This window comes from Cololabis saira, chromosome 18 (assembly GCF_033807715.1).
Source record: "Cololabis saira isolate AMF1-May2022 chromosome 18, fColSai1.1, whole genome shotgun sequence".
Lineage (NCBI taxonomy): Eukaryota > Metazoa > Chordata > Actinopteri > Beloniformes > Belonidae > Cololabis > Cololabis saira.
The window spans coordinates 31,787,818-31,813,225 of record NC_084604.1 but is presented as its reverse complement, the minus strand read 5'-3'; the positions used below and the strand labels follow the sequence as shown (position 1 = coordinate 31,813,225).

At 38.4% G+C, this 25,408-nt stretch overlaps 2 protein-coding genes across 4 annotated transcripts in view; one reads left to right on the top strand and one right to left on the bottom strand.

Annotated features, from left to right (window-relative positions):
* entpd5b (ectonucleoside triphosphate diphosphohydrolase 5b) overlaps nucleotides 1–793 on the top strand; it is a 14,632-nt gene extending 13,839 nt beyond the window's left edge. For all 3 annotated transcript variants that reach the window (XM_061707528.1, XM_061707529.1, XM_061707527.1), the window contains one exon: nucleotides 200–793. In XM_061707528.1, the coding sequence (XP_061563512.1) occupies nucleotides 200–283 (84 nt within the window). In that variant the 3' untranslated portion in view covers nucleotides 284–793. The remainder of the gene's footprint in view (nucleotides 1–199) is intronic.
* On the bottom strand, nucleotides 512–25,408 carry znf410 (zinc finger protein 410). Its single transcript, XM_061707530.1, has 12 exons — nucleotides 25,174–25,408; nucleotides 24,915–24,994; nucleotides 24,778–24,830; nucleotides 18,600–18,732; nucleotides 15,825–16,004; nucleotides 14,068–14,292; nucleotides 10,346–10,505; nucleotides 5,679–5,854; nucleotides 5,085–5,174; nucleotides 3,928–4,047; nucleotides 2,870–2,989; nucleotides 512–1,024 (listed from the first exon to the last, which is right to left on the bottom strand). The coding sequence occupies exons 3-12, from the start codon at nucleotides 24,808–24,810 to the stop codon at nucleotides 924–926; spliced, it is 1,338 nt and encodes a 445-aa protein (XP_061563514.1). The 5' UTR covers nucleotides 24,811–24,830; nucleotides 24,915–24,994; nucleotides 25,174–25,408; the 3' UTR covers nucleotides 512–923.

The following is a 25,408-nucleotide window of genomic DNA, read 5'->3' as shown; positions in this document are numbered from 1 at the left end:
TCTTGACATTTGAAACGATCCCCAGCCCTAGCAGAATGTGGCGATTTTTAAACCAAAGGATCAGTATTTGTTTAACAAAGCTTACAAGAAGCCATGACGGGTTGGCAACTTCAAAATAATGAAGAAATGTTACAAAGTGTTTTATTTAGTAAATGCAAAAGTCATCTGGATACGTTTTTTTTCCCCTTTTCTCTCCTAGCTGATGAAGAAGGTGAACAACGTTGAGGCTAGCTGGGCTCTGGGTGCTACGTTTGACCACTTCCACAAACTGAAGATCCACTGAAATGCTGAAACGTGTGAGCTGACTTCTCTAAAAGCCCCACATATCTGTTCAATTCAGCTAGATGTAGCCTTGGTTTATTTTATTTTCTATTTCTATATACGGTATAATTCTCATTCAGACCAAACAAAGAACTGGAGGCTGAATTAAGGATGTCAGCTTTAGCATTACTGCTGGATTTAGTTTTCTAGGCGTGTTGTTTAAGACCAGTGTTTACATGCAGAAAACTGGTGTACTTCAGCAGTTTTTAATGTCAAGTTTCATTAATATCATACATTACACACATTAAAACTTGACAGTCAGATCAGCAGTTGAAGTTTCAGGTACACTTTTTTTTCCATTATCACCTCAAACTTGCGTTAACTATAACAATGAAGATAACACACTGGTACATAATGTCAGTATCTTTGAACCCGTCTCATTGTATCTTTGGAAGTATTTTTCAAAAAAAAAATGTTGCTTGTACAAATTCTGCATTTGCTCACTTGTCAAAATAAATCATTAGATGCTAATTTACAAATATCTACAAATGTTAAAGTCTGTTTAATCTTTTTTTTTTTTACAAGCAATGTGTGTTTTAGTCCACTATGAGTCAGTCCAGCGTTGCTGAAGTAGGCGGTGTGATGTTTCTCACGATGGGAGACTAAAGCAGGGCAACCACATCATCTCCATAAGCATGGCCTTCTGTTGTCATGGTCACCAACTCGTGTGGCTGAGAGAGGACGACCACGGAGTCTGCAGCACCTAGAGGGACCCGTGCAAACACAAGTGCATGTTAAAGCAGGGAAAGTACCTCGTAACACAAATGCAGCCAATTCAACCTGCATGCAATACAGAGGAAACTAATTTGAAACCTTTTAAATCTACATTTCATAAGAGAAAAGAAGCTAATTTGAGTGTTAATCACTCCAGTTTACTCACAAGGATGCAAACATGCTTAAGAATTCTCAATTTGGGCTTTGCAAGCACAGGGTTTATATACAGCAATCCTTATGTTAAATTTAATACCAATTTAATACCTTTTTCACTACCTTCAGATTTTTTTTAAAAACTGTCACAACATTAAGTGTTAATCACGGACCTTTTAACATTAATACAGATTTTGACCTATAGAACACTATACAGAACAGATTTATAGACTCGATGTTGACCAGATGTTTCACATTTATTTCACTTTGTGAATGACAATAAAATAGACTGATTAAAAGGTAAAAAATAATACCCCTGACAGTGAATTTGGCAATTTTCATTTATCACTTTTTAAAAACCCCGCGGAAACCCTGCAAGCAACTGTGCTGCATTTTGATTTTATTACCACTAGGGCTGAAACGATTCCTCGAGTAATTCGATTACAAAAAATGATCGAGGAATCGTTTAATTTTGCCAGCTCAAAGCAGGGTATTTCGCCCGGACTACATTTAATGCGGCAAAACGCGCTGACGCCGCGCACATGAAGAAAGAGGCGGCGGATATGTTTGGTTTTTGTAACATGCCATGCTCAGACATATCTATCTATCTATCTGCTCAGACTGTCTGCAATGGCCCAGACGGGAGACGCGTGTAGCTCAGTGCTTAACTTTTATTTTCAATCCACTCTATATTCTTCTGGTCCGTTCTCCTATATGTTCCCCCTCTAACCCGGTACATACATAGGTTCCTCTAAACATCTGTTCCCGCTACAGTTTTAACTAAAAGAAAAGGCAGAAAATGTCAGAAAAATAAAAATGTAATAAAGCTAACTGGGTAGTTTTCAATTTTAGCTCTGTAGTCATTCATGGATAAAACAAGTAGCACTGGTGCCTAATGTGCTCCAATACAGCAGGGCTCATAATTTTATTTTGAACACTGCCAAAACTCTAACTTAAAACTTAACTAGAACTTAAAATTTGCTTGACACAAATGAAAGTTCAATTGAAACACGTGGGAAAAACACCTAACCTTTTAAGTTATGTATGTTATCAGGTGTAATGGCATTTTTAGGTTAGAAATAAGTAAATTTCTTGGTAAGATCATTAGTTTTTTGAGTGAAGGCAGAGAATTTGGTCAACTGGTGTAAGTTCAGGGTTTTTAAATGCACAGCCGTGAACCTACTGTATTATATAATTTACTCTTAGTGATGTCAATTAACATCTAACGTATATTTATAATTGCTCTTTAAACAAAAATATGTTTTATCCGATTAATCGATGGAATTTTCAGTAGAATACTCGATAGCTGCAGCCCTAACTACCACCAAACATTTTACTTAGCAGTTATTACACAGGACGGCGTGATCGAAATTAATTTGAGTGTTTGAGATCACTGAGAAAGTCCAATCATCCTCGTAACAACTTCCTACAGTCACACAAAGATGTAATTAAGAAAGAAAGATGTTTTGACCTTGACAGTATTTCAAGTACATTGCAAAGTGAGTAATAAGAAAAAACAAATCTAAGCTTAAGAGGAATAGTTAACGAGACACTGGTGACACCGTGAGCTGACTCAGCATCTCTGACGTCAAGAACACGATGGGCTTCAACAAACGAGCGTTTTACTGCAGGGCTTTTACACTGACAGATGTGGTGTTTTGTCATGCGTTTAAAAGCCTACCTGGTGATCTCAGCATGGCATGATGGAGATTCATTGGTTCCACAGCTGTTGTCATGGTGACCATACCGCCTTCATTCTCACCGTCTGCCTCCAGCAGGCTGCTTTGTGTCAAAGCCTCTCCTGTCAGTTACAAATACGCATTAAAGCTAGCGCTGTTCCCACACTTCAAACAGAAGTTACACAACAAAGGAGATATGAACTAGATTCATACGCAGTAACTTCCAGACGCCGTCTAACGATGACCCCCAAGTACATGGTTTTATGAGTGAGACGTTACTTAAATCCAACCTTGTGGTCCCTCTTTTTTTTTTTTGCAGGTTGTTTGGACTGGATTTAATAATTAATCCAATAATTATCTCATAACACAGAAACTACCTATCTGTTATGCAACTGGATCTCCGTGTGCTCTGCTAACAAACGTCAGCCTCTTCGGGGAGGCTGACCCGAATAAATCTGCTGTTTATAATTAGAGTATGGTGGTGATTCAGCTGCGGAGCTTCCCTGCTGCTACAGAGAAGTAACAAAGGCAAGAGGGTGCCGTCTGCTCTCATTGTCTTATACTGAAAATGAATTTAAGCGTCTAGTACAATTAGACTAAGTCTTAAGAGCTCATCAAAGGGCGCTTTTAATCTGAAGCGGTTGTGAAAGCTATACCCAGAACGTGGAAGTGGATTTTTTTCCTCTGCTGACTCAGTTTTTTCAGTCATTTTTAAGATGAAAACAAATAAAGCTTAAAGACATGAATTTGAGTTTCTGTGGCATTTTAGTGACTAGAGATGTCTCGGAGGAATCTGATCGTATCACATGAAGCCTAACGGGCCTCGTTCTGCAGCAGAAAAGAGATGTTCAGTTTAAAGCCCTCACAAAAGAAAGGGAGATAACATTTGAACTAGTAAAAGTCATTAATAATTCACGTCATGTTCCCAACTTTAGCTAAAACCAACATTATCTTTGTGCACATTTTTTTTAAAACTATGCATCAGTTGCTGGGAGCACCATAATCCAACAGTGAGCATGAGCAAACTAAGATGCCGTGTACTTATGTGTGAGAGAGAGACCTGTTTCTCTGCCTTCCCCGCTGAGCCCCTCGTCTCCGTGTCTCTTCCTCATGTGGACGTTTCTGCTGCCGGACTGAGAGAAAGTCTTCCCACAGATCCCACACACGTGAGGCTTCTCTCCTGGCAAATACACAAGGATGAACATTGTGAGGCACATTACATATCTGTAGAGCAGTGTCTCCCAACCTGGGGTCTGGGCGCCAGAGATCTCTGGGGGGGGCGCGAAACTTAATCATAATAACACACCTAATGGAATACAGTAATCCAAGTCTGTATAAACCCACTCAGAAATATTTTGGTAATTTTTATTTATCAGGATAAAAACGTATTATATCATTATTCAACATTTAATCTACTCCGACAGGTTGTTAAAGGAAAAATGTAAAAAAAAAGAATTGCTCTCATATTAAGAGACATTTTTCAGAAATATTTTTATGACCTTGCAATTATTTTTTGTGCGTATTTTATACATTGGTGACACAAAAGGAAGGTGAGAAAAACAAAGTCATCTGTATACAAGGTAAACCAAAGAGAAATGTATCAAAAAAACATAATTAATGTTCATTTTTGCAATTAAAGGTTTGTAATGAATAACTTTACTCTTTTGCTGCTAGTACGTACTAGGGCTGTGCGATTAATCGATTTTAAATCTAAATCGGATTTATTAATCAAGACGATGTTAAAAAAAAAGGAAAATCGGAAAATCGATTTTCCTTTTTTGCAGCTGGCTGCATTACAGACAGAGCTCGTCTAGTCATCTTTGTTTGGTCAAGAAAATTGTAAATGTTGTCACTTTACTAAACTCAAGGAGGATTTACAGTATCTTTCAATTGCACTTCATTCCCAATAGGGAAATTTGTTTGCTATTTTTCTTTAAAAATAAAGATAAAATATTTGAAACAATTTATTCCATTGTCTTTTGTAGGTTTACCAAAAAAAATCGAAATCAAAAATCTGGTTTTCAGAGAAAAAAAATAAATTAAAAAAATTAAAAATCGGGATTTTATTTTTGTCCCAAAATCGCCCAGCCCTAGTACGTACGGGTCGGGGGGCCCGGCTGGTCATTAGACACAAGTAGGGGGAGTTCCATGGAAAAAAGGTTGAGGACCACTGCTGTAGAGGATCAATCACAAAGAGGTGAACTCCCAACCACTCACCAGAATGAACCAGCATGTGTTTTCGTAGACTGGAATACTCTGCAAAGGACCGCCCGCAACAATCCGCCTCACACAGAAAAGGCTTCTCTCCTGGAAACATCCACCCCCCACACAAACATATTGTTTACTTCCACAATACAGACGCCTAATTAATCTCTTTTTGCAAAGAAATGCACTATTAAGTTCAAAGCGATGCGTTGAGCTGCTTAAGCCGCTCTACAGCAACAAGGTTGTGGTTCTGTTCCGTTTGTTTATGAAGGATAAAAATAACCAAATGAGTCTGCAGCCACCCATACAAAGCTGCTCCTCCAGACACAATTAAAATATAAGCCGTGTGTACTGCAGCCGGTCTGTTAAACTGGTCATTAGATGCAGAATGCAGAAGTGGCCATCAAAAATCTTAATGTCCCCCTGAATAAAATATGACAGCGGCGTTACTGCTTGCAGCAGAGAAATGCCGGCGCCAGCTCTGCTGACTCCTCAAATCTCTGGCGTTCGCTGCACCAAGGAAGCATTAAAAGAGTCAAATGGCCCCGAGTCGGTTGTTGCCTCCGGCAGGTTTGCGCTTGGAGGCGCACATCTCCCGCTCCTCACCTGTGTGCGTGCGTCTGTGGTTCTTCAGGTTTCCGGCGGTGGTGAACTTCTTGCCACACTCTTTGCAGATGAACGGCTTCTCGCCGTTGTGAGTCCTCATGTGGACCTGTAACCTCTGCAGAACGTAGAAGCTCTTCCCGCAGCCCTCGGCGCCGCACCTGAACATCCGGTCATTCCTGGAGGATAAACAAGAGGAACACCTTTCATTTTCAAAACGAGATTAGACAAACCACAAACAGTTAACAGCTTCTGGAATAAAAACGGTTTTCAAATTACAGAGCAATTTTTTTTTTACATAGCTATCAAAAAGATGCATTATTAAGCACCTTATAAATAATTCTTTGTGAATACACAAAGATGTGGATAAATTTGCTGGTACTGAAGAAAAAAAGAAAAACTTGCAGTGATTACTGAAATAATTGTAAGCTGACAAATGCAATCATGAATGATTAAATTATGATTTTTCTAGTCTGAGTTCATATTCATGTTGTCTTTTACTTTGAGTTGCTGTAGCACCCAAATTTCCCCTCTGGGGATCAATAAAGGATTATCTTATCTTTTGAACTTTGGCTCGACAGAATAAAAAACAAAAAAAAAAAAACTAAAACTAATTAACCTGAGCTGGACATCAAATCAAACTTTATTTGTTAAGCGCTTTTCATACAAAATAAAAATACAACGCAAAGCGCTTTTAAAAAAAACACAAAACTTAAAAATGCCCCCACGCTAGGGATGGGCGATATTTTACCGTTCACGATATACCGGTAAAAATTCTAAATTCCCGTTGATGACGTTTTTGTGTAAAGCTGATTTATGGTTCTGCGTTAAATCGACACACAATGTACGTGGGAAGGAAGGAAGAAAATGAGCAAGAAAGAAAGAAAGAAAATGAGCAAGAAAGAAAGAAAGAAAATGAGCAAGAAAGAAAGAAAGAAAATGAGCAAGAAAGAAAGAAAGAAAATGAGCAAGAAAGAAAGAAAGAAAATGAGCAAGAAAGAAAGAAAGAAAATGAGCAAGAAAGAAAGAAAGAAAATGAGCAAGAAAGAAAGAAAGAAAGAAAGAAAGAAAGAAAGAAAGAAAGAAAGAAAGAAAGAATTCCCGTTGATGACGTTTTTGTATTGGTATTTTCTTTTATCGTTATCAGGATAAATGCCAGAAATTATCGTGATACATTTTTTAGTCCACACCAGGAGGTCTCATAACCCGCAACCACAAGGGTTTCCTCCACAGAGACCGTCCCGGCCTGGACGGATAGAGGAGTCACCACCACAGCGGTGAAGCCGTGGTGCAGAGCTCCACAACCATCCAGGCCAGAACCAGCCCCAACACGACCCCTTGCAGGCCAGAGTCACTCCCAGCATGGAGGCTCCCCATGAGGAAACACTGGAGATGAAAGCTACAAGAAAGCAGGATAAGATAAGCAGGCTATGAAGTTAAAATACTAGAGGTGGGTGCAATTCATCGATGTGTCGATGCATCGCGATGCGTCACGTGACAATTTGGAATCGATTAATTAAAAAAAAAAAAAAATTATTTATATATATATATATATATATATATATATATATATATATATATATATATATATATATATATATATATATATATATATATTTTTTTTTTTAAGTTATCCTATCCAGATTCCAGACTGAATAAGCTGCTGAATCATTTCATTTTCAAGAATGCACATTTCTTATTGTTCACTTGAAATATGGCAGATATGTTTACACTAAATAAATTTAATGGAAGTACATATCTTGTTTACTTGAATTAATGAACTCATTAAATCCAGGGCTTGACCGTTTTCCGTGTTTTCCGCCAATAGAGGGCGCTCTCATGCAAGTGCAGCTTTCCCTGGTCAAAGTTAAGTAAGTCAAAGAGCAAATGTTTACATAGTCATAAAATAAATTATTTTGTGTCTTTGAAAAATACATGTCAAATGTTCAAAAAACCTTGTTATTTACTTAATGAGTGTTGTTACAGGAACTGAGTTAATTGATTGGCTATTTATTTACAAATGTAGCCACAGATGAAGACAAAATCAATCTTGTATGAAAAAAAGCATTAAAAATCACAATAATCGAAGAATCGTGGCACCAATAATCGAATCGACAATCGTTATAATCGAAGAATCGAAGCTCCAATAATCGAAAGGTACCCTTGTTTGCACACCCCTATAAAATACACCCTAAAAGAGTTTAAAAGTATAACATAAAATCCTAAAAGTAGGTCTAAAAAGCAAGACCTGCTAAAACAAACATAAGAACAACTTAAAACCATAAGAGCATCAGACGTGGGTTAAAACAACAAGAACAGCTAGTTTAAAACAAGGGTGTCCAAGAAAGACTAAAAAGAATCAGCTAAAAGCCAATTTAAAAAGGTGAATCTTGAGCTTTTAAAAGCATCAACAGTCTCTGCGGCCCTGAGGTTTTCCAGCAGGCTGTTCCACAGACGTGGGCCGTAGTAATGAAAAGATGCCTCATCCTGGGTTACAGGACTGTCTCAGAACATTGGAATATTGTGATAAAGTTCTTTCTTTTCTGTAATGCAATTAAAAAAAAAAAAAAATGTCATACATTCTGGATTCATTACAAATCAACTGAAAAATTGCAATCCTTTTATTATTTTAATATTGCCGATTATGGTTTACAGTTTAAGATTAAGATTCCCAGAATATTCACATTTTTTGAGATAGGATATTCGAGTTTTGCATTACAGAAAATCACAATATTCTAATTTTCTGAGACAGTCCTGTATAGTTCTGACTTTGGGAATAATTAAAAGGCCGGTGCCGGAGGACCTCAGGGTCCGCCAGGGTTTATGGGGTAAAAGCAGATCAGACAGATAAGAAGGCCCGAGACCGTTTAGAGATTTAAAAACTAATAAGAGAACCTTAAAATCATGTCAGTTGGTACTTTTAACATTTTATTGCCTCAAAAAGTTGTGCTATAAAACATTTTTCTCAGAGAGCAGAATGTCTCGGGTTTCTTCTCCAGACTGTATATTTCAGACGTTTAACAGGATTTAGATATGGACTAATAGAGGGACACTTCAGAATAGTCCGATGTTTTGTTTTTAAACTGTTTAAACTGGTTGGAGCTCCAGTTTTGTCTCTTTTGTCCATAGGTCATTCCTCCAGAGGCGTTGTGGCTTGTCACTATTGGCTTTAAACAGTAAGAGTCCTCGTAGTGTCACCTGACACTGCTGTACCTTGACCTCAGCTCATCTTAAAGCTCTTTGTTCACCATTTGCATTATCCTGCTGTTCATTTTGTCATCAATTTTCCTTTTGCAGTCACATCCAGGCAGGTTGGCTGCAGTCCCATGGACTCTAAACCGCTAAATAAAATTTACAACCGCAGTCACAGGAGCATCAAGCTGCTCCGAGATGGTCTTATAGTCTTTACCTTTCACAGGCTTGTCTATAATTTTCTCCAATCTCTGCAGACAACTCTCTCCTTGGCTTTCTCTGATCTACGCTGAGTGACGACTTTTCACCCTTTGAATAATCAAGCTGCGATTCTTATTATTGGACTCTCTTTAGTCACTATGGTCAAGTTATTTAATGTTGTCCAGGGAAAACAACAGACTTTTCGTGCCAGTTTGAGTATTTTTTTAATGATTCTGTTTAACCACAATTCAAAATCAATGTCTGATTTCCACAAGTCAATTTACAGGTAATTATTGTTTATTATTACTGTTGTGAGTTTCACATTATTTCAGTGACCATTTGCAAATGTTTTCTTTCTTTTTTTGTGCAAAATGTCAATATTTTTTAAGTATGATTTCATGCTGTCAAAATACGCTCAATGTGTACAATTTATTCACATTATACTGGACTTGGTTATCTTTTCTGTTGCGTGTGTTAGGAATGGGTGATATTTTACCGTTCACGATAAACCGTCAAAAAAATTCCTCACGATAAGAATTTGTCATCTCGCGGTAAAAACGATAAATTCCTGTTGATAACGTTTTTGTGTAAAGCTGATTTATGGATGGATGGATGGATGGATGGATGGAAGGAAGGAAGGAAGGAAGGAAGGAAGGAAGGAAGGAAGGAAGGAAGGAAGGAAGGAAGGAAGGAAGGAAGGAAGGAAGGAAGGAAGGAAGGAAGGAAGGAAGGGAGAAAACAAGGAAGGAAGGAAGGAAGGGACAAAAGAGGAAGGGAAGAAGGAAGGGAGAAAACAAGGAAGGAAGGAAGGATGGGAGAAAGGAAGGAAGGAAGGGACAAAAGAGGAAGGGAAGAAGGAAGGGAGAAAACAAGGAAAGAAGGAAGGAAGGAAGGAAGGAAAGAAGAGAAGGAAGGGAGAAAACAAGGAAAGGAGGAAGGATGGGAGAAAAGAGGAAGGGAAAAAAAAGAAAGAAAGAAAGAAAGAAAGAAAGAAAGAAAGAAAGAAAGAAAGAAAGAAAGAAAGAAAGAAAGAAAGAAAGAAAGAAAGAAAGAAAGAAAGAAAGAAAGAAAGAAAAATTCCCATTGATGACGTTTTTGTGTAACAAACATGGTGGATCTGAGAACAAGATAGATTTATAGTTAAAAAGGTGGAGTTGAATTGGTATTTTTTTTTAATCGTCATTTTTATCATTATCGGGATAAATGCCAGAAATTATCGTGATATATTTTTTAGTCCATACCGCCCATCCCTAGCGTGTGTGTGTCTCACGCATTACCTGTGTGTTTTGAGGTGATATTTAAGATGTGCCGGCCAGGTGAACGTCCTGCAGCAACCCTCAAATGAGCAACGCAGGACCTGCTTGGAGAGGGGTCGGCTGGTACGAGGAGGCAGCTCTCGCTTTTCCCCGTCTGCTGCCAAAGTGTGTGTGTGGTCACCTAGGCAACCAGAAGTGAGAAAGTGAGCAGGGTTGTGCAGTAATCAATCCAAGAGTGCAAGGTGGCCGGTCTCTGGAGCCCGACTCTATAAAAATCATCGGCTACTGACTGAGACCTGCTGAACAACTGCAGGAAAAAGAAAACAATCCAGAGCCGAATGCAATCACTCCCTTTTAACCTGACCGGGCTCCCCGCCTCGAACATCTTTAACTGCTCCCATTTCGCTTGTGGGGCGTCAGCGATAATGCACCTATAGCTGGTATCCCACTGCTGAGGGAAACTCGTCTAATCTAATGCAAGCCAGTGGGGGGGCGGCAATTACAGCGGCTTGGACCGAGCAGTTTCAGTCTCTCACTGAACAAAATATCACGCTTTAGCATAAACTACGTGGTATGTGACCGTGCAGGTATACTGACTGCAAATGATACAAATCATAGGTATCGAATTCAAAGCATGGCTGTAATACACAGCATCCGCTTTACAATACAGGGGGGTTACTTAAATTTTGATTGGATCCACTCAGTCTTTCAAAGGCGTTAGATTTTTGTCTATCACTGGATTTTATATTAATTTATTTATTTATATATATATATATATATATATATATATATATATATATATATATATATATTTTAGGCCTGTGTTGAAAAAAAATTGATTTCCCAATTCTAAATCGATTCATATTAATTCCTAAAAATCGATTCATGTCTAAAGATCGATTTTTTTTTTTGGGGGGGGGGGGTTCTTTTATTTATTTATTTATGTTTTTTTTTTTTTTTTTTTTTTTTTCATCATTACATTACAACTTTTGATTATTTTTTTGTTTTGTTTACACCCAAAAAAGGAATGTTTTGTTGGACACGAGAATAACTGGTGCCATGTTTTTGCCTTTAAATATGTTTAAAGGAATGAAAACATTAAAGTGTTAGGTTATAATTGCATAAATTGTTTATATTTCATTACTTTATATATTGTCTTGGGGTTACATTGACAAAAAATGCTAAAAACCAAATGCTCAAAAATTAAAAACCAAAATAGACCGAAAATGGAACAAATAAAAACGGAATCTGGGAAAAAATAAAACCGATTTCATCCGTCTCTGTTTCCTCCCTGGATCTGTTTGGTAATTCTGACACACGATGTTTCTGAAAGCAGTTCTATCAGCATTCTGGGAGCTGATTGGTCCTTACAGCATCATTAGCTGCCAATACTTGCTGTTTAATCTCAATATAATACTAGTATTAATATTTTGCATAACTACAGTCATATAATTCATGCAACAGCTCAAAAAACAGTTTTAATAACACTAACCCAAATCAATATCGGAATCGAATCGGATCAAATCTTGATAATCGATTCTGAATCTTAAGAATCGGAATCGATTCTTGACATTTGAATCAGTCCCCAGCCCTAATATATATATATATATATATATATATATATATATATATATATATATATATATATATAGGAAATAATGAGGAGGAAAAGGAAAACACCTGAGGTCAATTTCCAGAGTAATGTAAAAAAACAAGAAAAACAGCAAATAGACTAAACACTACTATTTTACTAGTTTGGGGTCTGAGACAACCGTGTGATATAAATCCAGGTCAGGATGGGACAACATAAACCTAAACCAGCTAAAATAAGCACGAAAGCTTCCCAAAAAAATATTACTTTTTAACCACGGCCTCCAGCTGCATTTTGACTGGAGGGGAGTTCAAAGATCAGACGTGTAGCTGTGAGTGACGGTGCCTTTAATGTCATGGATAAATTCCCCATCAAAAACAGCCCGTGGAGAGAGTTTGCGATGGAGTTCTGAGTCCCGGCCCGGGTCAACAACCTGCTGCTGACACTCTGTTGACAATCAAAGCCGGGTCTGCGAATAACAGACAAACATTTAACCCGGGAATGTGTTTTATGTCTGCGTTACTTTTACAGGGCGGTGTGGAGGTTTAAAGCAGAAGCTCAACATCTATCGGCAGCAACATTAAACTAACAAGTGAAGTGACAAACATTGATTTTCCTTTACGTAGTAATGTTAGGTTGGTAAATAGAGAGTCTAAAAGATGTGGCTGTTGGACATTTTTACGTTAGGTTGAGCAGACTGGAGGAGGCTGATATTTATCAGGAAAACACGAGAGTGGTATTGATCCAAAGAAATAAGATTTCAGAACAACCGTTGCTACATAATATAGTATTTTCCTGACGGCTTGATTATATCATTGTTCTGGGATTTCTATTGTGCATCTTTGCATCTTTCTTTTTATTCAAGAACTACCCCTTCATGCGTCTTCCAGTCAGGTTTGTTTATATTAGGAATGGGTGATATTTTACCGTTCACGATAAACCGTCAAAAAAATTCCTCACTGTAAGAATTTGTCATCTCGAGGTAAAAACGATAAATTCACATTGATGACGTTTTTGTGTAAAGCTGATTTTTGGAAGGAAGGAAGGAAAGGAGGAAGGATGGGAGAAAAGAGGAAGGGAAGAAGGAAGGAGAGAGCAGGAGGAAAGAAGGAAGGAAGGGGAAAAAGAAGGAAGGAAGGAAGGAAGGAAGGAAGGGAAAAAAGAAGGAAGGAAGGAAGGAATGAAGGGAGGAAGGGAAAAAAGAAGGAAGGAAGGAAGGAAGGAAGGAAGGAAGGAAGGAAGGAAGGAAAGGGGAGAAGGAAGGGAGAAAACAAGGAAAGGAGGAAGGATGGGAGAAAAGAGGAAGGGAAGAAGGGAAGAAGGGAAGAAAGAAAGAAAGAAAGAAAGAAAGAAAGAAAGAAAGAAAGAAAGAAAGAAAGAAAGAAAGAAAGAAAGAAAGAAAGAAAGAAAGAAAGAAAGAAAGAAAGAAAGAAAGAAAGAAAGAAAGAAAGAAAGAAAGAAAGAAAGAAAGAAAGAAAGAAAAATTCCCATTGATGACCTTTTTGTGTAACAAACATGGTGGATCTGAGAGCGAGATAGATTTATATTTACAAAAGGTGGAGTTGAATTGGTATTTTTTTTATTGTCATTTTTATCGTTATCGGGATAAATGCCAGAAATTATCGTGATACATTTTTTAGTCCATACCGCCCATCCTTAGTTTATATATACATATTAAGTTATCACAAATGTTTAACATTATATGACACTACTTTATGATCAATGTCTGGTAATGCTGTGATCTTTACAGCTCCAATGAGGGCTTTCTTACAGATTTGCAAATCTATCACTATAAAAGTTACAAATTTGTTTTGATGTAGAGCTTTCTGGTGAGTTACTGAGCTCAGTTTTAGTCCCAGATGATTAAACTACATTTTCATGTCATCACCGGCCTCATTTCTCTTCTGATTTTGATGCCTGCAGTGATTCGATCGGTTGATTTTCCCAGAAATACTTGTAATTTCCAGATGTCTGGCTTAATTTCTTGTAATTTTTTCTAATTTTACGCACAGACTCTCATTTCAGCAGCACTGCAGAGATCCATGAACCGCAACAGAGTGCCTTACTCGGTGGAAACTCTGCCTGGCAACTCTTCCAATTAAACAAAAAAAGAAAAGTTTTTGCTAGTGTTGCCAGGACGAAGTGACTTTACCGTTGCTGTTGCTCGCAGCCCTGGCGTCCTGGCTGGCCTTGGCATCTCTTGCAAGTTGTGCCCGTGTGGCAGCAATCAGGCTGTCGTGCGCCAGCTCCTGCACCCGCAGATACCAGGGAGCGCTGCCGTCTATGCCGTAGTCCCCCGACGACGACACCCCCTCATCTTCATCCTCTCCAGCGCCGTCTGCGGTGAAGATCAGGGACTCTGAAGAGGCTGTGATGCCTGAGAGACATGAGAAGGTAGAAGGAGGTCAAGAGGAATCCACAACACCTGTCCTGCATTCATTATTGCACAACAGACAAGTACACTCCAGAAGAAAAGCAGCAGCCCTTTATGCAGGATTTGAACAGATATTAACATAAAATGAGTGTCTGTGTTGATTTCCATCACTCGCATCGCTCGCCGAGTAGCAGAAAGAGCACAGCACTCTGACAAAAGGTGTATATCGAGAGCAGAATTATTCCTGAAAATCGTGCCAAGGGCTGATGAACAAAAAAAACTGTCTGCCAGAAATCTTCTGGCCAAAATAAGTCAGTTCTGCACATATAAATCTGTCCCACTATTTCTTTTATCTCCACAAAACAACAGAAAAGAAAGCACTTTAGATGTTAGGGCCACATGTGAATGGTAATTTCATTACTGATTCTGGTATTTTTTTTTTTTTAATTAAATAGTTTGGGCTAGAGCAGGGGTGTCAAATGAGCGGCCCGAGAGAGATTTTCATGCGGCCCGCGAGAAGTTTCCAACGCAAAAAAACGAAATGTTAATTTACTAAAAAGGAAGGCATAAATAATTGCCATGAATCGCAGCATATCCGATAATATATTTCTTCTACAAATCCATCGTTATTCCACAAAAGAGCAGTTTTCAAAATTTTTTTTAGTTTTCTAGAATGCATTTGCCAATTTTATTTCTTTGTAAACCGTCGTTTATTTTTGACTACTATTATATATCTTCGCAGGAAAAATATCACTGCTAAAAAAGATGATAGAAGATATTTATTCGGAGGATTTCAGTTTTGAATACGAGGATAGAGACAAAGTAAAACAGTTAAAAGAAGTGCTGACTTTTTCGGCACACTGGCGTAAATATCCGCGGCAATTTTTAAAAATAAATACACTTAAATTGTACTGGAAAAATCTCTCTAAATCACAAAGAAACACTCTCGAATGTAATAAGAAAGATTTTGCTTTTAATTAAATTTCCTATAAAAAAGCCAAATATAAAAAAAAAAAAACATACTTGTTTCTGTTTATCTTTGTAAAATGATATTAAAAGTATCTTACATAATTTGAAAAAAAAACAAAAAATTTCAAGAAAAGATCCTGAAGAAATATATTTTACATAATTAGAGTGTAAACAAAGTGCATTTTCCTTTAAAATTAACTAAACTGATATTGGATTAGATAACAATAGTAAAAAAAAAAAAGAATTAGAAAAAAAAAATTCGCACCGTTTTTGTTATTTTGAGCGTGCGGCCCGCGAGAAAAAAATTGGTCAAATCCGGCCCGCCAAGCAAAATGAATTTGACACCCCTGGGCTAGAGAGAACAAGTCAGCTGGCACCCCATCAGGACATTACTGGTGGTGAAGGACTGGTTACATTTCAACCTGAAGACGACAACTTACTTTGTAATTGAAACTCAAGAAAGTAACAGCTGAGGACCAAAAGTGACACCAAGATCCTTCAGTCACTGTTATTTGGTGACCGGCAGACGTGTGTAATAAAACAAAGGCTGGTAGTCCGGCGTCTACCTTTGGCGAGGTTCAGCAGGATGTAGGAAGTGCTGTCGGGCTGCTGTAGGTCGTGCAGGATGGCCGGGGGGCTCGGGGAACTCCGTGCTTGAGAGTGCGCCTGGACCACCAGCGTGCTCTGCGCTGACACCCCCCCAAACTCTGACAGGGACGGGGACGTCTCATGGCTCAGGCTTGCACCTGAGGAGGAAGTTGATGTTGGTGAATCGACAATAACCATGAATGAACTACAAATTACACAGTTTGGAAACAGACGGAAAAACCAGCGGCAAAACGTCAATGCGTTTATAATTATTTATGATTGAGTGCTGTTTGCACTTTCAAATTTGTGCTTCTTTTTCCAAAAACCAAATCATGAACAACATGATTAACCTTTTGAAAATAAGAGTCCCTTTTAAAGCGGCCCTTGTCACTTTGGACCAGGAGCCTGAGGGGAAGAAATGGGGCATTACACAATTTATCCTTTGTGCAGGTTGTGCGTCTCTCTCGGGGTTAGAGCACATTGACCTTTACGATATTCCCTGAACCTGTCAGACTTATACAACAGCGCTACTCGAGTGGCTAAAATGTGTTGACCTGACATCCACGGAGAGGTTCAGAAAGGAAGAGATCTACAAACTCACACAAAAGGTTAACTTTCAGGGATTTTTTTTTTTCAGTAGTATATAAGAATGTTTGAATTTTTAGCTCAGAAGGTCCGACTGTAAGTACACCGTCCTTATATCTACTCTTGTTCAGTCTCTAACTTGGTGACTGTTGTTCTCTCTACCGTGTAACGCAGAACCATAAATCAGTTTACGGAGGTCCCGGGAGTCGAGAGTGTGCCAGAAAGCAATACAAAGAACGCGAAGAAGAAGATATTTTAATCTTTCTTTAAAAGTGGAGAGGAGAAGTATTCAAGGATTTGGGGAATACAAGGAGCTGAGGGGATCCCGGACACCAGAAGCTCTGAAGCCTCTGCTAAAAGCTATCCATACCATTGCTGTGTATACCAGCAGTACTGGAGTTGAGGGGGGATGGCATCCCCCCTGAAATAAAAACGGTCAAAACATCCCCCCTGTAAAACTGCCATCCCCCCTTTCCATCCCTTATGTCATTTCATCAATGAATGTGGTTTTACTGCTATTTCAACATTTAGAGTCATCACCAGAAAAATAACAGCAGAAAAATTACTTATTTGACCATAGAAAAATCTGCCATTGGGACCAGATTTATCTTCTCATTACAAGCAAAAAAATCTTGTTCCACTGGCAGATTTTTCTACTTATTTTAAGTGAAAATCTACTTGAAACAAGTGAAAATTGTTGTTTTTTCCAGAGATGAGTCTTGTTTTAAGTCTAATGAGATTTTTTCTTTTACTAAAATAAGACATAACTAGAAACAAGACAAATATTCTTGTTAAGATTTTGAATTTTTGCAGTGATCCATTTTACTTATCCTGTGAAGGACAGAGGCATATTGATAAGTTCAGAAAACTACTGCTGTCATTCCTGCAGTATTTCTGCAGGTGTTTTGGTCACTGCTATTATTTGTAATATATTATATTATTTGTAATCAGCACAAATGATCTGTCCCCATATGATAAAATCCACCATCACCCCTGACTTCTTTTTACAACTCGAGTACTGTCTGTACCAGTGAATGTGAGCATTTTCTTGTGAACACATAATTTGTTTGGAAAATTCAATAAAACAATTTTCTTTTTAAAAATCAGGATCATGTCCTAGTATTTAAATATATCACTTAATCATCTGCTGTTACCCACCGTCTAATTTACCTGACATCAGTTGAATAAGTGGCGTACTGGCACTTATTTTTGTCCACTTAAAGCATTGGTCATAACTATCTTAGTGTCTCTGCCATGATGTCCATGGTGTGAGCCAATTTCATCGTTATTGGTTGTGTTGTAGTGCCATAACACATTATACTATTTAATAATTTAATATAAATTATTTTGGCCAATTTTTGCTCATTATAGTGATGGAAATCCTGATAGTGAGACAATATTTTCTAGTTATTTTCACATGAAAAAAATAACTCTTTAGTGCTGATTCATAACCACATTTTTTAACATATTTTTTTTGTGAATTTTGCAAAAAGCTCTGTTGGTTGCAACCAACGTCATTTCAGATTACAGGTATATTCTGTCTTCATTATCGGAAAGAAAAATTCTCCTGCTTGTTAGTATAACTTTTAACCAATAACAGGAGCAGCTGCTTGAACCCAGGATGCTGCAGCAGTGTCGTCTAACATCGCATCAAGGTTGTCACTGTATATCTGTAGAACAAGTGAGAAAACATGGAGGAATGTCCCTGTTAGACGCAAAAATGTGGCAAACATCATCTTTATGGAGCGATTCAGACAGGCCTCGCCGCATAATCCAGTTCCCAGGTGGCCCGCTTGTTTCCTGCGGACGTCTGCATTTGAATTTCACAACGTGATGTGTGCTTTACATTACTGTCAATCATGAGTGTATTTAAAAGTAAAAAGTAAAGCCTTTAAAGCCTGTGGTGTGCTGTCAACACAGCGAGCTGCAGGTAATAGGTGTTTGTAGAAAATGTTTTATGTTCTAATCATGGGAAACGTACTGAAAGTACATTAAACTTCATCACACACAAAAATACATGTTTCTTTTGAAAATCATTCACCATTTCAGAATTTTTCACATTTACTAAATACAGGCTATATTGATACTTCTTACTTGACACCAGTTATCTTTTGAAGGGTTTGGGTTCTGTTAGAGGGGTAGGACAACAGCAACCAGCATCTGCTGACCTGTGAGCTCCAGCGGAGGACACAGAGGGCTCTCGGCTGGAGCCAGCAGCGGCAGGCACGAGTGTTTGGACTCTGAATCCTCCAGGCTCTGCACCAGCGGGATGCATGCATTCTGGACAAACTGCACCAGCAGCTACGAAGACAGGAAGAACAGGAAGAACAGGAAGGTTTAAAGAAAAAGAAACAGAACTTGGTCCCAAAAAAAGAGCCAAAACCTGCCTTAAAGGGAACCCTGCATATTAAGACATCTAGTCCCTAATTAGCCACAATTGTTCTCTTATACTAAAATATGTTGTTAGAAACACATAAAATAATCTAATTGCTTTAAAAATCTACAATGTTTATCACATATTTTGACCTGCGGGAGGCGCCATGTTTTACCTGCGCAATGCATTCTGGGGGCGATGACGTACGACGGTGGCTCTGGGCGGATAGGCCGCGTTAGTTTAACTGGGACAGGTATCTAAAACATAGTTGAGCAGCTCTCTCCCGGCCGTGGAGGCTGACGAGGGAGCCCATAAGACGTCTCGGTTCAGGCAAACTGGATCAAAGTTCTGTGATGCACGGGAGATCTGCAAAAATGATCAATGTTGTGCGTATCTTACCAGTGCATTAGGCTCCTGCGTAGACGGCGTAGCCTACGGCGTAGCCTACGTAGGCTACGCCGTAGCCTGCGTAGCCGGGGCTCTACAGCCCGCAGCGCTCCGCCACCCGCTCTCCGCTCTCCGCTCTCGCTACCGCCGCCGGGATGGAGACGCCGGTGGGAAATATGCACGTTTGAGTGGGCATAGCCCCCCCCTTTCCCCCCTAAAACCGGCCTCGGTGCTGGGTCCACCGTTTGATGACAGACCGGAGGCTGAGGGGACTGGCCCGGGACTTTGATGAAACGGGAGGCGCAGACTTCGCGTCAAATAGGCAAGAACATCTTTATTTAATTTAATGACGGCAGATCTGGCTGGGGTTTTTATTGTAGCATCGGTTATCTGCTGGTTGAAACGTGTGGTCTGTTAGTCTGTCTGAGTTTTATGGTGTTTTTATAGTTCATGCTGTATGGGGCTGCACTTTTTTTTAATTTTATTTTACTTTTTTGTAGGTGCGCCGTCACCTTAATGTTCAGCTGTGTTTTCATCTGTGTTTCTGGTGCGCCGTCATCTGTTTAGCTGTGTTTTCATCTGTTTCTGGGTGTCAGAACAGTGGACGGGGTTAGCAGGAGCCACCGTGTGACGTACTACCCAGAATGTAAAAAACAATGGCGACCTACATGTTAAATTATATTTTCAAATTTTATAAAAACGAAGACATCAACAAGGTTTTTTATATCACATTGTTATAATTGATACCAACATTTATCTTTTAAGACCTACATGTCTTAATATGCAGGGTTCCTTTTAAAATAGGTGAGAACTTCCCATAAAAAATAGACGTAATTTGCATGTTTCAGCATAACTCATACATATTCCTTAATAGGCCTGTGTTGAAAAGATCGATTCTCCGATTTTAAATCGATTCTCATATTAATTCCTAAAAATCGATTCATATGTCCAAAGATCGATTTAAAAAAAAATAAAAAATGTCATCATTACATTACAACTTTTGGTACTTTTTTGTTTATCCCCAAAAAAGGAATATTTTGTTGGACACGAGAATAACTGGTGCCATGTTTTTGCCTTTAAATATGTTTAAAGGTATGAAAACATTAAAGTTTTCAGTTATAATTGCATAAATTGTCTATATTTCTTTGGTTTATATACTGTCTTGGGGTTACATTTGCATAAATGTTAAAAACCAAATTCTCATAAATGTGGAAAAAATAAAAGCGATTTCATCCGTCTCTGTTTCCTCCCTGGATCTGTTTGGTAATTCTGACCCACATGATGTTTCTGAAAGCAGTTCTATCAGCATTCTGGGAGCTGATTGGTCCTTACAGCATCATTAGCTGCAATACTTGCTGTTGAATCTCAATATAATACTAGTAGTAATATTTTGCATAACTACAGTCATATAATTCATGCAACAGCTGAAAAAACTGTTTAATAACACTAACCCAAATCAATATCGGATCGAATCAAAGCGTGATAATCGATTCTGAATCTTAAGAATCGGAATCGAATCGATTCTTGATATTTGAATCCATCCCCAGCCCTATTCCTTAAACAACCATAAAACACATATCGTCGTGGAAATCATATCTCCTGTTCTCAGGTGTTACTCAGAAAGGTAAAACTATTGATCTGTATCAAACAAAACAAACCAGGGAGATTGCTGACACTACTTAATTAGTTTAAACACTTCCCGACACATAAAACCTGGAGCGATCATGGTGAACCACCATCTTCAAGGAAGACATGTGGTCCAGGGAAGGAGAATTAAACAATGATCCACACAAGAGCTGAACAGCTGTGGAGAAAACTTCCCATCAGTGAGACTGAGTGGGGGGGCTTCAATTTGCTAGAGAGCATTTAGCTATGCAGCTAAATGGAAAAGGCCATGCAGAATTACCCTTTTCCAAGGTAATGAGTGCACCAGGCTAAGTAGTAATGACTCTCTTATGCCTGGTGCCTACAGCGCAAGTCCGTAGGAAGGAGCTGTCTGATCTGGAGCTATTTCATTTGGTCAACTCGAGGTTCAACAGTGGACCCAAGATTTCTCTACTTTCCTAATGACATGGACCAGTTGAGGGAATAAGCCCCAAACCGGAGGAGATGCGCAGTGGCCGCAATTCAGCTGGGTTAAAAGGAGCAAAATGTAAGAGTGAGAAGAAAGATGTGCAGTTATGTCACAAAGATGATGACTATACAACTACAGAGTTGGCTTGCTAGACAACTAGCTTTGCTCCTTCCAGTCTTGTAATACCAGTTTCTGCCATGTGTGGCGGTAGCGAGCAACATAACAGCCTCAGTACAACATTTAACACATGTACTTGAACTTGTCAGTAGGGCTAGGGATCCATTCAAATGTCAAGAATCGATTCGATTCCGATTCTTAAGATTCAGAATCGATTATCAAGATATGATCCGATTCTATTCCGATATTGATTTGGGTTAGTGTTATTAAAACTGTTTTTTGAGCTGTTGCATGAATTATATGACTGTAGTTATGCAAAATATTACTACTAGTATTATATTGAGATTAAACAGCAAGTATTGCAGCTAATGATGCTGTAAGGACCAATCAGCTCCCAGAATGCTGATAGAACTGCTTTCAGAAACATCATGTGGGTCAGAATTACCAAACAGATCCAGGGAGGAAACAGAGACGGATGAAATCGGTTTTAATTTTTCCCACATTCCGTTTTTATTTGTTCCATTTTCGGTTTATTTTGGTTTTTAATTTTTGAGCATTTGGTTTTTATCATTTTTTGCAAAAGTAACCCCAAGACAGTATATAAAGTGGTGAAATATAGACAATTTATGCAATTATAACCTAACACTTTATGTTTTCATACCTTTAAACATATTTAAAGGCAAAAACATGGCACCATTTATTCTTGTGTCCAACAAAACATTCCTTTTTTGGGGATAAACAAAAAAATAACCAAAAGTTGTAATGTAATGATGAAAAAAAAAATACATGAATAAATAAAAGAAAAAAAAAAATCGATCTTTAGACATATGAATCGATTTTTAGGAATTAATATGAGAATCGATTTAAAATTGGGAAATCGATTTTTTCAACACAGGCATACTTGTCAGTCATGTTGGTACTGCCCCAAAATTACCATTTCAGGATAAATAAACAGAAACATCAAGGATGCCTGAAGCTATCGGGAAGAGAACGAAGCAAAAAAAAAAAAGCTGATAAAAACCGGGCTAAAACCAGAGTAAATATCAGCAGTGTTTCCCCTGTTGGCGACAGCTCAGGGAAAGCGAAGAAATTACGTTTGGTGCTGAAGTTGCAATATTTCTTTAAGACAGGTAAGTAAACTGCTGCTGATTGTTGTTTAACTAAACATTTTTGAGGGTAGAATAAGTCGAGTTACTATCGTGTCAATTCAGGAGAAACTGTGTGTCCCACCTGTCCTGCAGCAGACCGACATTACACTGATTTGACTCATTTCAGAATTGCAACCGCAAAAAACAAAAAACAAAACAAAAAGAAACGCAACTGAGAAAGACAGTTCAGAAACAGAGCTAGTTTTAGAAATGATAGCGAGAAGACAAAAGTGTAACTGAGAGAAATGATTGCACTCTTAGTTGGAGATTTTTATTACACTTGAATTGATCTAATCTAATTGACCAGGTGGAGACTGGGTTTTCTCGTTTCTTACGCATGGATAGACCAACTCACTGAGTGTGAAGTATGAATTTAATTTTTGGCTTCACATTACACGCTTCACATTACAAGCACTTAATCTTACATACCTTTTACAATCTTACATACCACCGGGACACAACTGACGAAGTGTCCCGGTGGTAAAGCCTCATAACAGCCATCTTCAAACTCCCCTGGAAAATCTGAAGTGGTGCAAACACTAGGGATTCTAACATCTATTCCACAGGTGTCAAATCCCAGAAGGGCCGGTGTCCTGCATGTTTTAGATGTTTCACTGCTTTAACACATCTGATTCTAATTAATCATCGTCATCAGCTTGTCATCCAGGGCTGCACAATTCTGTTAATGACACAGTCACTTGTATCATGGTGCAATGAAGCAGGGAAACATCTAAAACCTGCAGGGACACCGGACCTCGAGGACCAGAGTCCGACACCCCTGATCTAGTCCTTTCAATGAATCTTAATTGTTGCTTTTCCACTGTCATTTGATACTTTTAAACCTTTTATTGTTAAGCATTTCTTTCCTCTTGTGAGGTTGACCACTGATGATGTTTTTAGACTCCCTGTACCTGGACTAATTTCAAGTATCCGTGTGTTTTATGTTCTCGTGTGTTTTATGTACTTGGAGGTATTTTTATCTACTCCCTCCTTTGCTGTATTTTTCCACGAGACTCTTTAGGAGTTAGTGAAGAAGAGTTTGCAAAGCAGTTCATCTTTGTAAAAACAATTTCTGCAACTATAGGCTGCCACTCTGCTCTCCCTGTCTGACATCTACAGCTCCCGCTGCCTCAACAGGGCAAGGAACATTTGAACCCACCCCGGTTTCCACTTTTTTGACCTGTTGCCGTCTGGCAGGCGCTTCAGGTCCTTACGAAACCCGTACAAAAAGATTCAGGGACAGCTTCTTCCCCAATGCTGTGAACTTACTTAACCAATAAACTACCGGTACCTCATACTGTGCAATATTTTCTATTTCCTATCCATAATGTTCTAATATTCCTTACCTATCTATGTGCAATACTTTTCCATCCATTTAAGTGCAATATTCCTCCACCCATTCAAGTACATTTTTATCCTCCCATTCACTCTTTTTTTATAGTGTATATTAGGAATGGGCGATATTTTACCATTCACGATAAACCGTCAAAAAAATTCCTCACGATAAGAATTTGTCATCTCGTGGTAAAAATGATAAATTCCCGTTGATGATGTTTTTGTGTAAAGCTGATTTTTGGAAGGAAGGAAGGAAGGAAGGAAGAAAACAAGGAAAGAAGGAAGGGACAAAAGAGGAAGGGAAGAAGGAAGGAGAGAGCAGGAGGAAAGAAGGAAGGAAGGGAAAAAAGAAGAAAGAAAGAAAAAAGAAAGAAAGAAAAAAGAAAGAAAGAAAGAAAGAAAGAAAGATAAATTCCCATTGATGACGTTTTTGTGTAACAAACATGGCGGATCTGAGAGCGAGATAGATTTATAGTTAAAAAGGTGGAGTTGAATTGGTATTTTTTTTAATCGTCATTTTTATCGTTATCGGGATAAATGCCAGAAATTATCGTGATACATTTTTTAGTCCATACCGCCCATCCCTAGTGTATATATATATATATATATATATATATATATATATTTATGTTTCCTTTTTTTTCATTTTGTTGTTTACAGTACTTGTTTATATAGTCTTTGCATGTGTGCACTTTGACGGAGCTGCTGCCTGTTTTCATTGTACAAGTATAATGACAATAAAGGCTTTCTATTTCTATTTCTATAGATGGAAATAAATGTGACTTGTAGAATAGGAACTACATACAGAAATCAAAATACTTTTTTTGCTTTCATTTGTCATCGATGTGATGTATATTAGTCCAAAACGCAAAAGCCAAAGTAATATAAAATCAAATAAACAGACGTGTTACCTCTGGTTTGGAGTCGAGCTCATCAGAAAGCATGGATCAACCCTGCGAGGAGCCTGTACAAAAACACTACAGTAAGCCTTTAAAAAGCCACCTTTGTTCACTTTCCTGGGTCTAGGTGGGGCAACAACAAGACCTACCTCTAGTGTGAGTGTCTGGGGGAGATATCTGTGTGTTAAGGGCGGCAGGTCATCTCTGAGTCAAAGCCATCACTAAAACTCTGCAGTCACACACACAAAAACACATGTTAACATCTCAGTTTAAATACTTGAGAACCAGACAGCTTGACAATAAAATAACAATGACAATATCCAATCAAACACTGATGATGATTGTAGCTTGAAGCCAACACTAGTGGTCAAATTAAAGAATAAAAACATGAAGTGGATGACAGATTACCTGACTGTTAGCAAGATTAGCAGCAGAAAACTCGCTGCTTTTCCTAAAGGATAAAAGCGCACTGTGAAGATCTAAGCGCTCACGATATTCAGGTAGTGCATGTCATGTGTTGTTAAGACACCTAATGTCGTGTAGATAATCACTCTATCCAGCAAAAGCCATCTGAGGGCGACAGAAGAACAACTTAGCTCGACAGTTATCCCACAACAGCAGAGGAGCTTTGTGCTACGGCGCC

Excerpts from the sequence above, each read along its gene's own strand:
- znf410 (XM_061707530.1), bottom strand. The coding sequence starts at position 24,810 with ATGCTTTCTGATGAGCTCGACTCCAAACCAGAG. Across the intron at positions 5,855-10,345 it reads TATCACCTCAAAACACACAG|GAATGACCGGATGTTCAGGT; the intron begins GTAATGCGTGAG and ends TTTATCCTCCAG. Across the intron at positions 5,175-5,678 it reads CCACAGACGCACGCACACAG|GAGAGAAGCCTTTTCTGTGT; the intron begins GTGAGGAGCGGG and ends GGATGTTTCCAG.